We start from the raw sequence: 14,576 nt of genomic DNA on the forward strand, positions 1-14,576 counted from the left end.
GTTGTAGAGGTATCTTTCAAAATTCCACAGAAAATGATAAAATAAATAAAATTTAAACAAATCTTCCCACAGATCCACCTGTAGATCCTATAAATCCTATTAAGCCTTTGCAAAGGCTTTGTCTTCATTGTTTATCTTCCCATCGAGGGTCTGCAGACCCTGGGGACACGTAATACCGTCTCTGTTTATTGTACACCATGCTGACCATGGGGGTTTTTGACAATTTTTACCGGGATATCCTTGCCAAATCGTATTTTCCAATGGTAACGGAGCATGGTAGAGAGTATATCAGTAACCGGATCTGGGATTCAGCTGGTTCCAGCAGATTTAAAGGGGACAGTTGCGAGAAATGAAATAGAGGGCTCTCCTCGTAACGAGGTCCAGCAAGAAAATCAGAATAAATAATGGTCGATAGAAATGGAATTGAGGGTGGTGCACGTGGAATACTCGAGCAGATACTGGATCATTCTAAGCACTTCTAAACACTTCACTGTATTATCTTTCTGATTACTCGTTCAATCCACTCAGACAGCCTCGCAAATATTGATTTTAACAAACATTCGAATAAACAAATTGAATAGTAGCTTGAATTCGAGGACTGTACAAGTGAAAAATACTGTGGTTTACAATTTACACGATTCCTCGTGTACAGCATTGATGGAAAATATTTTGAAAGTAGTATTATCCTTGGATTTACATATCCTGGCTGAAAGCACTTATGCTTGTTCCTGCTTTCACGTTTCTGAGGATTTAGTTTCTCTTCTGAGCTGATACTTTTCTGATATTCATGTTTAATGCCCTTTGTATTCTCGATTTTAAAAGATTTTTAAATCACAAGCAGAGTTTCTCTCCCTAGATTGCCATTTTTAAAAAAATATTTCTCTTAGGTAATTCGTTAAGATTGCTGTTTTTCTGTCGTTTAGGTTTCCACACCTACACCTTGAACGAGAGCACACATACAGAGAGGGAGGAGGACGAGATACTGACAGTGAGATACGAGGATGGCAGGTGGTCGAAACCCTACTATGATTGCGGGGGCGGGAATATCTGGATGCTGACCTACACCGTTCCCTTCTTCGGATACGTAAATGACACCTACTTCTTCAAGTAAGTGATACTTAAACTTTATTAAACAGCTGGCATACGCTGCTATTGTGTCACTGCACACTTATTATATTTTACTTTAATATAAAAAAATTCAAAGATCAGAATATATTTTCGTTCTGTTTGTTATTTTATTCATTAAATAACACATTAATATTATATTCTCGGGGTAGCCGGGAATTATTTTATAAACAACGGAAGATTTAAATTTAAATTTGCAATGTTTATCACAAAATGAAAATTTAATGAAAAAATGACATTTATTGGTTGAATTATTTCAACGTTATGCTTCAAAGTTTCTGAAACAATTTCCAAACATAAATTCATTTATTTTTTCAAAAATTACACACACCGTTTGTATCTCAAAAGCTTTTGTCGAGTTTCCAGCTGAAAATGGTTGAAGAGTGTTAAATCCATTTATTAATTCAGGTTTGTTGCGGATATTGCAGAAAGGGAATTTAAAAGTGCAACTTTTCTGAAAAATTGGATAGAATTGCCATAAAATCTGCAAAATGATTTTTAGTATAGTGCTTGAGTATTTCAGTACACTACTTCTAAAATATTGTTATACTACTACACTTTTATATTACTATATTAACATAGCACTACGCCCCCCATATGGGTTAGTATCCACACCCTAAACACTACTCCATCCTATATTAACTCATTACTATGTTACTAAATAAATAGTATTTTTATTCTATTATTATTACACTACTATTTGCGCTACTAAATTACCATAAAAATCTATGAAAAAAATTTATACTTTTTGGAGGTTCGAACCTGTCCCCCCAGGTTAGTAGTCACCTATGCTACTTATTTTGCTAATTAGTCTACGTTAATTTACTCTACCACTGTGCTAATATATAACACCTCGTACTACTACGTCCTCATATGAATAGCATCCTTACACTGTACTATTCAACTGTTATGTTACCATATGGATAGTACTCTTGGGTTACATCCACTTTCCTCACAGATATTATCGATCGTTCGTTGAATACAAAAGCACGATATGAATTAGGATTACGATTACGGTCGACCATTCATGAAAAATACAGCCGCAATTTGGGGAATCAGCGTTTCTCGGATAGGTCAGTCGAAATTTCTGTCGACGTCACATTTTTATTGGCGAACGATGCGTTTCTTTTATCGTTCTCCCTCTACGTACCCGCGCAAGTGTGTGTATACACTTTATCTATACGCCGCGAGGAGTGCCATCAATCAATATAAACATATCGAAGGCATACGCGCAGAGAAAAAGATGGTATTCACTTCGATTCGTTGTGCGAGATTAAACTGCTCTTCTGATCGATGGCAATTACAATTTTTCAAACATTTCTTTTTTTTTCTTTTTTAGAAATACAAATAAAAATTCGATCAGAGTGTACTGTTAGGTTATGTCCTGTTAAGGTTGGGTTCCGTATGGAAATATGGCGGTAGCGTTCGAAAGCTTAGGTTAGGTACCCCACGAGTAGAAACCATTTTCGATCTCGTGTTTTTTTATTTTTTTTTTTATTGAAATACAGATAAAAATTCGATCAGAGTGTACCATCAGGTTATGTCCTGTGAAGGTTAGGTTTCGTATGGAAGTATAGCGGTGGTGTTCGAAAGCTTAGGTTAGGTATCGCACGAGTAGAAAGCCATTCTCGATCTCCTGTTTTTTTTTTTCTTTTTTTATTGAAATACAAATGAAAATTCGATCAGAGTGTCCTGTTAAGGTTAGGTTTCGTATGGAAGTATAGCGGTGGCGTTCGAAAGCGTAGGTTAGGTATCGCACGAGTAGAAAGCCATTCTCGATCTCGTGTTTTTTTTTATTTATTGAAATACAAATGAAAATTCGATCAGAGCGTCCTGTTAAGGTTAGGTTTCGTATGGAAATATAGCGGTGGCGTTCGAAAGCTTAGGTTAGGTATCGCACGAGTAGAAAGCCATTCTCGATCTCCTGTTTTTTTTTTCTTTTTTTATTGAAATACAAATGAAAATTCGATCAGAGCGTCCTGTTAAGGTTAGGTTTCGTATGGAAATATAGCGGTGGCGTTCGAAAGCTTAGGTTAGGTATCCCACGAGTAGAAAGCCATTCTCGATCTCGTGTTTTTTTTTCTTTTTTTATTGAAATACAAATGAAAATTCGATCAGTGTCCTGTTAAGGTTAGGTTTCGTATGGAAGTATAGCGGTGGCGTTCGAAAGCGTAGGTTAGGTATCGCACGAGTAGAAAGCCATTCTCGATCTCCTGTTTCTTTTTTCTTTTTTTATTGAAATACAAATGAAAATTCGATCAGTGTCCTGTTAAGGTTAGGTTTCGTATGGAAGTATAGCGGTGGCGTTCGAAAGCTTAGGTTAGGTATCGCACGAGTAGAAAGCCATTCTCGATCTCGTGTCTTTTTTTTCTTTTTTTATTGAAATACAAATGAAAATTCGATCAGAGTGTCCTGTTAAGGTTAGGTTTCGTATGGAAATATAGCGGTGGCGTTCGAAAGCTTAGGTTAGGTATCCCACGAGTAGAAAGCCATTCTCGATCTCGTGTTATTTAGGAATCCGCATAGACGGATGTTATACGGACGTAGAGAGAATGAAGCGGTACACGTGGAACCTAACCGCAACCGACACGCTCGCGTTCCAATCAACCCTCCGGGGTCCGGAAGTCAGGCGACGTTGAAATACCACCGGCCTGAAGAACCTAACGGATTGAATACTTGTATTTCCCGATGATACGTTGTCTTTCGATTTTCTCGACGAGGGAAAGGAAATACACTCGAGGCATATGTACAGGGTGTTAACAAAATGGTGGTCGAAAGGGAGGGGGTCTGTTCAATTATGAATCAGTCCTTAGCAAACGTTGGGTCGAAAATTAATATACTAAATTAATTATTATTATAATAAATTAATAATAGATGTCGAGGAAATATACAGGGTGGTCCAGAAATACATGAAAGATTTTAATGAATAGTAAAATGTGGTATCTATTAACAAATTGTTGATCGAAACGCAGATGTGTTTCCATGTTGACTTCGAATTGAAACACGTCACCGCAACCAATTAAGGGACTGGAACCGTGTTGTCTGCGTGATCGATATTTTGCGAGCTGGAAACGTGCTCGGGGCAAAACCAGACTATTTGCCGCGTATCGGGACACGAACGTTTCACAGTCTACAGATTTTCTGAATGGCTTCACTATCGGGGGATAAGAAGAGGGATTTAGAACTGATCGAGTGGAAAGGAATGTTATTGCGCCGATCAATTATAGCTTGCGAAGAATACTGGGGAAAAATGAATAGAAAAATAGATTTTTATTAATTTTCAATTCGAGTTAAATATTATTTTTCTTTTATTTATCATCGATACTATGTGTGATAGAATTTATTACAGTGGCTGCAATTCTGCGTTTAAATAGTTATGTAACTTGCAAAGATAATTCCCCATTTCTTAGCCCCGTTGGCGGTGAATTATCGAGCGGCCACTGTATACGACAGAGACGTCACTATATTCTAATTAAACGACATTATTTCTACGTGCTAAGAAAACTAATTGGCTAGTTAAATATGCAACGAGGATTCCAGGGAACATTGTGTTACGTTGTATAAATAAGCCAATTTTACTGTGTAAGGAGTGTCTGTTGACTGCGAGTCTGTTTGCCCATCCGGTTATATCTTTTCTGGTATTTGCCAGTGGTTTATGGGTAAGAAGATATAGATACAATCATATTACATTGGTTTTGCATCAATTTAGATAGCAGGATCGGGAAGAAATATGGTTCTTTCTATTGGGGAATATTTTTTCCTTTGTCCATAGGGTTTGATTTTATTGCTTCTGCTTATTACCATAAAGTCTTATTCTTCAAGATATACGGGACAAGAATGGATATTTCAATCGAAGGGTATTACCGTTTCAGTTGTCGTTGTCTGTGGGCACTTAGGGTCCGTTAGGGTAATTTTAAAACTTTATAAATTAAATTTTTAAAAATTATTTAATAAAATTACGTGAAAATTATATGACATTTACTGTTAACAATATTACTCAATGAGGTTTTTAATTTCACTATTAGTATTTGAATTATTAAATTACACTCTCCTTTTCTTCTATTTTGTTATATGTCACTGTTAACCCTTTCCCTTTGTTCCACATCAGTAATCCCAATATCATGGAAAGTGGACTCGTTCAGAGGAAGTCACGTTTGAAGCGCAAGCTTGACGCGACCGAAACGAGGGTCAGGGAGTACTCCATTTAGGGTGATGTGTAAAGGGGTGCGGAGAAACGATCAGAACCGAATAATAATTTGAACAGTAGTCCTCTGTCGCATTGTTAATTGCAACTGAAATTCGTAACCAAAATGTAAATGGTGGTCCTTCGAATTACTTCCTGTACAGGTGCATCGAAAAGCTGTCGATGGAATTTGTTGGGCCTCTGAATAAATAATACAATGCGAATCATCGCTTTTGTTAATGTATTTAAGCAAAGGCAAGATTAATGAACAGCATTTTGGAATTTATCCAGATGAAACTTACATGTAGATATTTTTAACAAATAATTCTTTTTTATCAGGTTGTTGCTGATGAAATGGCTGATTTAATTGCAAAAATTATAGGTGCTGATTAATTAAAGCATGTATCTACTCAATAAAAGCAGAAATTTTTTTTAAATTCTACATTTTATGGGAGTAATTTACTATAATATATAATGGCAAATTTTATTTTTAATTACTTCAATTTTTTATAATTATAATTATAATAATTTTTTATTACTTTTAATTAACAACCTTTTTCCTGGAACGTTATTGGAATTCGTCAAAAGGGCGATGCGAGAAATTTCCTTTATTTAATTATTCCTTTAATAATTCGAATTATTAATAACTCCCATATGCAGTTATTTTAATGCAATTTTAAATTTTAAGATACCATTTTGCGATACTTTTGGGTGGTGAAATTTTGTCAGAATATTTGTATTTTAAGATAAGCCATTTCGAATGCAATAATCTGTTAAAATTGATAAAATTTCTTCACTTATTTAGAAAAATATTTCAACATAATAGGAAAAATATAAAAAGCAGTTTCTCATGTTGCTATCTTATTTTTTTACAATAAAGCTAAGACGCGAAGGAAAAGGGATTTCACGTCGACGGTGCCCGCTTCCTCTCTTTTCTTCTTTTTCGTCGCATTCCTGCAGAAAATTCCAACGCCGTTCGGGCTGTCTGTCGCGTTTAAGAATCCATTCGTCCGGGGTTCAAAGGGAGGGAAGGAAATTAAAAGCACAGCTTGAAAAGTGTGATTCCACTCGAGATTGTCGTTGATTCTCGGTTGAATCCCATCAAGGTACACTGAAATAGACAAAATCGAATTTATTCAAGAGGAATAAATAATATATTTCACTTTTCATGTCGGTTAAATCATCTTAATGGAATCATTTCCTTTTCAATATTCCTACAAATCAAATTTATTGCGATATTAAATTTAATAAAAATTTAAGAAAAATTAAATTTTTCTATTTATAAATTATTTTTTGTATTAATACTGTATTCTGAGAATTTCTATTTTCACTAGTTACTTTAATGATATTTTAGGTATCTGTTATTAAATATTTACCATTTTTCATTTTTTTTTTTTTTTTTCTTTTCATTATTTATAATTGATCATATTTCTCATAAAGCAAGTGTAAATTGGTTAGAACTCAATTTGGTTGACGAGTAAAATCCGAGCGGAAATTTGAGAATGGTTAGAGATAGAGTGGATCACTCGGATTCCATTATCCCGAGCGAAAAATCTGCATTGTAAATCGGTCGTTTAATAATTCCGGCCGGCGGTTTGGTAATAAGATTTTCCCCGTATTACCAGCGCCGCTACACGTTCATGCTCCCGTGGATTTCCACGGAATGTGGCTAAACACGTGCTGGCTTGCAGCCAGGTACCGTTGCATCCAGCTGTCTCAGCCACTTATAACCTCTTATCTTTATTCGACGTATACTTTTCGTGAAAGTCCACGTCAAATCAGTAGCTACGTCTTCACCAGCAGCTCAAAAGTAATTAATATTAAATTTCCACGTCTTTTCAATTAATGGGAAACGAACATAACCTATCTAACATGGTTACCTTTAATTATTCTGTTGTTAGTAGACCAATTACAGTTTTCCTGAGAATTTATTTTAATTAATAATGACGTCAGGGGCTACTGTAACGTGGATCATGAAATTTTGGGTTAAAGTGAATTATAATACTTTGGAAACGGATGGCGTCATAAGACGTCAAACGCTTTAGACGTGTGGCGTCATAAGATGGCACGGGGCCTGGTGAAAGTATTAACTAAAATACCCTGACTTCGAATGCCTTAATTTTGGGTTAAAGCGTATTATAACACTTTAAGAAAGGATGGCGTCATAAGATGGCACGGAGCCTGGTAAAAGTATTAACTAAAATACCCTGACTTAGAATGCCTTAATTTTGGGTTAAAGTGTATTACAACACTTTGAGAAAGGATGGCGTCATAAGACGTCAAACGCGTTAGACGTGTGGCGTTATAAGATGGCACGGGGCCTGGTGAAAGTATTAACTAAAATACCCTGACTTCGAATACCTTAATTTTGGGTTAAAGCGTATTATAACACTTTGAGAAAGGATGGCGTCATAAGACGTCAAACGTTTTATACGTGTGGCGTCATAAGATGGCACGGGGCCTGGTGAAAGTATTAACTAAAATACCCTGACTTAGAATGCCTTAATTTTGGGTTAAAGTGTATTATAACACTTTGAGAAAGGATGGCGTCATAAGACGTCAAACGTTTTATACGTGTGGCGTCATAAGATGGCACGGGGCCTGGTGAAAGTATTAACTAAAATACCCTGACTTAGAATGCCTTAATTTTGGGTTAAAGTGTATTGTAACACTTTGAGAAAGGATGGCGTCATAAGACGTCAAACGCGTTAGACGTGTGGTGTCATAAGATGGCACGGGGTCTGGTAAAAGTATTAACTAAAATACCCTGACTTCGAATGCCTTAATTCAAGATCTTGTTTCAAGATTGAAAATTAATTAATTTTGTTATTAATAAAAATGTTTCTGGAGGATTAATTAAGTTTAACAGGTGCTCTATTAATTAGTACTAATGATAGCTCATATTTGATCTGTTGCAGTTTGATAGATAACACTATTTGAAATGTATTCATGCATTCGAGATTAACAAACAGTAAAAAACATCATAGATAAGCTAAATCCTACTGACAACATTGCGTTAGACTCTCACGACCAGGATTACGTAACCTGCTTTCAAACTGATCAAAATTCATTACTTCACATTTTGTTACGCCATTCTAATGGTCAGTATCAGAATTGTGGCCAGTCAATGTCGTCTCCATAACATTTACGACATCACCACGTGCCTGAGCTGTTACCACATCGTTTCCTAACTCTGCCCCGACATTCCAGGCATTTAATGTTCCGAGTTTCTTCATAAAAATTCGATTAACGTAACAGCTGGCCCTTTAATGAATTCGTAAGCAACGTCAACAGCTGTACCTTCCAAACTCTCAAATATTAATTCATTTTAGAAATTTCATCGCACGAATACTTAATCATATTAAAAGTCAAATAGGGACAATTCCTTTCAGCTTGTCATGTATTGTTAAAATTGGATTTTATTTGATATTGAAATTTTTGAAATCAAACACGCATCACTAAATTTCCAATCAAAATTTCTACTCCATTTTTTTAATTCATTTCAATTGTTTTTTTCAATTTGGATTGAAGAATCGGGTTTCATAGTAATTTGAATGAGGATATCTAACAAAGAGAAGCAAATGCAATTCCATGAATTTTATAAAAGAAGTAGGAATTATTTTTGGTTTTCTTTGAAATTTTTCTGAAGTATTACCTGAAATCTATTCCTGTTCAAAATCCATCTCGATAACTGGCCTCCATTTGCCAAATTGGTCTTTTCTGTATTTAACACCGTCTTTTTCGTATACTCTATCTGGTACAGTAATGATGCTTCTTTTTGATCGTTTTTTCTCTTCACAATATTCCTCGTTTCCATCCACTTCGTCTGTCTCCTCTTCAGGAATATCTTTCTGTTCGTTCTCAGCCATTTTTTAATTACAGTTATTCTTTATCCTCTTGCGTCGATACTTTGTCTGTTAACAATAGAAAATTGGATAAAGTGATTTGTTTTAGTAGAAGCTCAGGGAATTTTTCCTTACACGCTCGACGGACTACTTTGCCCCACTTCCGGCTGTTCGGAAGTGAAACTTGCACAATCGGATTCTCGTTCACTCTGAATTAAATCCTTTGGAAGTCGTTCGACGACATTCGATCGCAAACACCGTTCAATAAATCTCTGTAAACAAAAGATTCTTCTTTTAGTTGGGTTTCCCACTGGGAACTTGGTAAATTAATGTTGTACCATTCATTTCGATTGGTTTTATTTACGCAATCTTTGATTAAAATAGAATCCCAGGAAACGATTTATTTGAATACACAAATAAGAAATGTTTTAAATATTAAAGAAATATTTCATATTTTAAAATAATATAAAGTCGATAAAAAAATAGAAACAAGAAAACCAATTATTGAGATGTTCAATATTATTTTAACAAGTAAATACGAGAAACAAATAATTGCTTTTTCTCCTCTTATCCAGTTTTCAATTAAACTAAAAATTCAGAAATTGACTTGTTCTGTTTTTATCGATAAATAAATAGAAATCTAAATCAGAAAGAGATCACTGGGCATTTCTATTTGATTTTGAAAAATAAATAGAAGTCACTTGAATTTTTAAGTAAAATAATAGAAATATTCTAATAATTCCTATTAGGTAAAAAGAAAATCAATTGAAATACCAGAAATAACATTTCTATTAGCGTACGTTTGTTAATTATTGATTCACTTTATCGTTGAGGGTCAGATAAGGTAACGATCGGTGATTAGATAAAGTTTCTTCAGAACTGAGTTTACTTAGATAAGAAGAGAAATTTTGTACACATAAAAATATTCAAACTGTATTCTATTTCCCTATAAATAATTTACACATTTCACGTTATAATATTAAATTAACAAATAATTTCCAATTATCACAGTAGCAAAAAAAAAAAGAAAAAATAATGCATATTTAACACTTATGTTGTTGACTCAATTATTTCAACAATACTGCTGTGTTTTCGTTTTTATTAATTATTTTTTGTTTATCAAACACTGTTAACTGTTACTTTTTGACAGTCAATATTATTGAAACAATTGATGAAACGCACACCGTATGTAGAACTCTCCCGTCTGATAATCGGTCGAGCTGTACTACTGCAAAAATTCGCGAACGAACCGTTTCACCATATTACTCACAATTCTTCAACGCCACACTCGATTTCCACGTTCCGTGTCGCTGCAACGAGCGTGTTTCACACGTTTCTTCGACCGATCGAAGCGACCGACTGACGCGGTGTCAATCGTTGCCGTGCCTACTCGGCTTATCGCTTCGAAATTTTATCAGCTTTTCGAAACGGATGTTTACCTGTCACTCAAAAGATATTCGACGCACCTAATTCCAATGAATATCGATACACCATCGACACACCTATTTCTGTTTAACGTCTAAAAATTTTGTTCAATCAAAATTGTAAAATACCATTCTTTTGAATATTTGTGTATAATAATTCATATTTGTAATCAGACAATTATTAATTATTAAACAACATATCCTTACAATTAGCAAAATTATTTTATAATTAAAGATTTCTGTATATCAGTGATTGACTTGCGCTTCGTTTGAGTAATTAGGATCAATTATTGATAATCTCAGTAGTCAGGGTAAATGATTAATCAGACGAACGGGATTCTATCTTGAGACGCCATTTTTGCTGGCGAATATCAAATTTTCCAAAGATAATGTCTGTCATGTTGCTGTAATTTCCAATTGTTGTTGTTCGGAAATTGATTTAACATCTGGGTTATATCTCAGGGGAGACCCTTTGCGTAGCAGTACAATTCCCAAGTTGTTTGTATCTGTACATTCAATTTAATTGAAATGGGAGTTGATTTCATCAGATTATTCGCTATTTGATGGTTCTAACATGAAAGAGCTTTCACCTGATGGTTATTATCATATAGAGAATAGGGGGGTCGATGGTACGATGAGGTTGCTCCAGGGAGAGAGCCTTATTAGGCTCGCAAAGGAGGCCATTTTCGGCACGGTTCTGATGGAATTACACGATCTATTCTATTCCCGCTTTTACGATGCCCTTTAGCATCGTGGATGTTGAAAATTTCAGCTGTTTGATTCGATTAAAACCATCGTTTTACACTTGGGTTAATTGAACGCGTCGCGAATACCTGGAAGTGTCATAGGATCAGTGGAATAGGACGGTTGTGATCAGACCGGCAATAAAATAAATAAATTCCAATTTAACAGATTATTTAAATAAGGCATTTTTAGCTGTATATGTGATTAAAAAAAAAAAATTGGTGTCTGTATTGAAATAAATGGTCAGATTAGTAGTATAGGATGAGTATTGGTCAGACAAGTAGTGTAAGCACGCTATTAGTCATTCTTTTTCAATTCAGTAGCTATATAATTAATACACAATTATAATAATTAAGAAATGCATAATAAAAGAACAGAATAATTATATAGGACCAGTGGTGTGGCTCCTCCACTGGTCAGACAAGTAGTATAACTGCACTATTAGTCAGACAAGGAAGTACAGGACATTTTCAATCAACTCAATGACCATGTAATTAACATACAATTATAATAATTAAGAAATGCATAATAAAAGAACAGAATAATTATATAGGACCAGTGGTGTGGCTCCTCCATTAGGCAGACAAGTAGTATAACTGCACTATTAGTCAGACAAGGAAGTACAGGACATTTTCAATCAACTCAGTGACCATGTAATTAACATACAATTATAATAATTAAGAAATGCATAATAAAAGAACAGAATAATTATATAGGACCAGTGGTGTGGCTCCTCCATTAGGCAGACAAGTAGTATAACTGCATTATTAGTCAGACAAGGAAGTACAGGACATTTTCAATCAACTCAGTGACCATGTAATTAACATACAATTATAATAATTAACTACTAAATGATATAAAAGCAAAATGATTGATAATACAAGTAGTACAAGTTTATCATTGGTCAGACAAGTGTACTAATTAAACATTTCCACCTCCTACTGCATCTGTAAACGAATTTCTTTTTCATTTACAACTCGAAATCAATTTAAAATTCAAGTTCTGTTTAATTTCCTATCAATTATCGAAGGATTAACAGGAAACGCGAAGGGAGGGAATTTTGTTTTCGAAAAGTTCAATACCGTTGTTCTTCGTTCGCGAGTAATCCCTTTAGTGTCCTCGTCGTCTGTTAACGAAGCGATTCAAACTTCGTCGGGCTTTTCCATTAATTAAATAACCGAAAAGTTTATCCCCTATCGATGGATAGTTTAAACAATTCGATCGTGTACCGATCGTGAAAGTTGTCGCGAGGTAAATCGAATTCCTGTCGATGCTAGTTTATTATTTATCATTCTCAATTTATCATTCCCGAAGAGACACCTCCCTTTCTACTCTCTTTTCCAGGGAGACAGAGCGGCTAACTGAATTACGTGAACGCGAGCAGAGGACCGAGAATATTTCGACGTAGACACCGTGGTTCGACGTTCGAGTGTATCTTGACGTTGAAAGGGAAGCAATGCCGCCAGAAAATCTATTGCCCGTCCAGCTTGCTCGCTCTTCCTTGTTTCGATTTCGCAGGACAAAGGATCCGCCTGTCTACCCGCCGCGTGGAAATTTCATGGTGACGTAAATTCGTTGCATAATCAAGCCAAACCGTGAATTGACCATTTAGTCAAACGAACGACGTTCAAACAAAGAACAGGATATTTTACGATCGAATCGAAGCTTTGTTCACTTTCGCTTCTTCACGTGGCGAAAAAAAAAAAAACCACCCCTAGGTGTTCACTTTCACTGGTAATCGTAATTTCCCTCGGGTCGGTTACCGATCCTCCGGTTTCATCGGAATCGCTCGAGTTGTAACGAAATGATCCCGGGCAAGGAACTTTTTAATTAAACGAAGGGATGGAAAAAAAAAAAAAAGAGACAAGAATCGAGTTCCACAGAGGGTGAGAGAAGCTGAGAGCACCTTCGCGGTGAAATATTTTCTCGACGAGCACCGTTTTCACGGATCCGTGTCGCGGCTATCGCAAACATCTCGAAACTTTTAATCGGCACTCGAAAAAGAAAAAACGTCGCCAATCGTGATTCGTTACTACCACCTCTGTAATTTCTTCGATAAACAGAAATTAGAGAGCGAGAAAGGGGATGGAACGTATCGGGGTTAAAATTTAATTCCTTTATATATGTTTTTTTTTTATGTTTGACGATTTTTTGTTGCTCGCCAGGAAAGGGCTTTAAAAATGGGGTCAAATTTGCACCGGGACCAATTTTATCCCCGTTAAATAAGGAATATATTTTAGTGGATGTTTTTTAAGCCACTATGTATTAAACGTATTTTCTCTGGCTGCTAGTGCTGTTTGTTTAAATGAAATTAAAATCGGGGCTCTCTCCATGGTCCGCCGTCCGAGGGCTGGTGAAAAATCACGGATCGACTATGTGGCCCCGGTGGTAGGGATCGCTGCTATCGATTTCATGGCCCGATTATAAAGCGACAGTTGCCGATTTTCCCACGGCTTTTCCAGGGAATCGGCTAAGCCAACTAAGGCAATCGTAGTCGGATAAAAAGGACAGCTAAGCCGTCTCGTGAGAATCCCTGCGAATCCTATTCGAAATCTTGCAGTCTTCGTTGTCTTCTAGTCGAGTTTCCGCTTAATTTGTTACGTCACAAAAATTGATGTCTATTAGATTATTAATTATTTTTTTAATTAATCCCACCAGAGGCCGACTCGAATGAATTATTCTCCCCTGGAAATTTCTGAAATTTCTCCGAAAATTATAATGCTCCTGTATGCCTCGTATTAGAACAATTGAATGCCCCATCAAGAAGAAACACACCGTTTAATTCGTTGTTCCTCAAGAAGTAACTTTTGAAAATTAATACGTCACTTGTGGGCAAACCGAGCTCGCCATCGTACATTCCGTCGCGCGAGGAGGAGCCGGGGAACGAGCCAGATGTGGGCGTGGTGTGTTCACCCTGACGTTTTAATCAACGACTTTTAATGAGCGGAAGGAATCCGCGTGGTTTTCTTACTTATAGGTGCATCGTAATGGGGCTCCCTCCGTTCCGAATCCCCGAATCCGTGTCGTATGCAAACGACGTTGGCCGAGGAAGATTTTAATTTTCCTCGAGGGCTGACTTTTTCCGTCGAGAACCGGTTAATTACTGCACCGCGAGGATTGATCGTGAAATAATTACGGGCTGTGTTTAAGTTTTCAACGAGTCTTCGAGTGGAACAAGTAGAACAAGACAGTCATTAGTCAGACGTATTTAAGAATAACTGCTAACTGAAGTTTCTGTTTGATCAGAATCATTGG

General features: G+C 36.0%; 1 protein-coding gene and 1 long non-coding RNA gene across 4 annotated transcripts in view; one reads left to right on the forward strand and one right to left on the reverse strand.

Annotated features, from left to right (window-relative positions):
- The window catches only part of LOC117606766 (metabotropic glycine receptor), a 78,998-nt gene that overhangs the window by 18,367 nt on the left and 46,055 nt on the right, over positions 1-14,576 (forward strand). For all 3 annotated transcript variants that reach the window (XR_004582051.2, XM_034329653.2, XM_034329652.2), the window contains exon 2: positions 924-1,107. Coding sequence is in view for 2 of the 3 variants with exons in the window: in XM_034329653.2 (XP_034185544.2) it covers positions 924-1,107 (184 nt within the window). In the remaining variant the exon portion in view is untranslated. The remainder of the gene's footprint in view (positions 1-923; positions 1,108-14,576) is intronic.
- Positions 5,118-10,533, reverse strand: LOC117606770 (uncharacterized). Its single transcript, XR_004582052.2, has 4 exons — positions 10,424-10,533; positions 9,289-9,425; positions 8,964-9,222; positions 5,118-6,419 (listed from the first exon to the last, which is right to left on the reverse strand). It is a non-coding gene; the product is annotated as an uncharacterized LOC117606770 (long non-coding RNA).

Source organism: Osmia lignaria, chromosome 8 (genome assembly GCF_051020975.1).
Source record: "Osmia lignaria lignaria isolate PbOS001 chromosome 8, iyOsmLign1, whole genome shotgun sequence".
NCBI classification, from domain to species: Eukaryota; Metazoa; Arthropoda; class Insecta; order Hymenoptera; family Megachilidae; genus Osmia; species Osmia lignaria.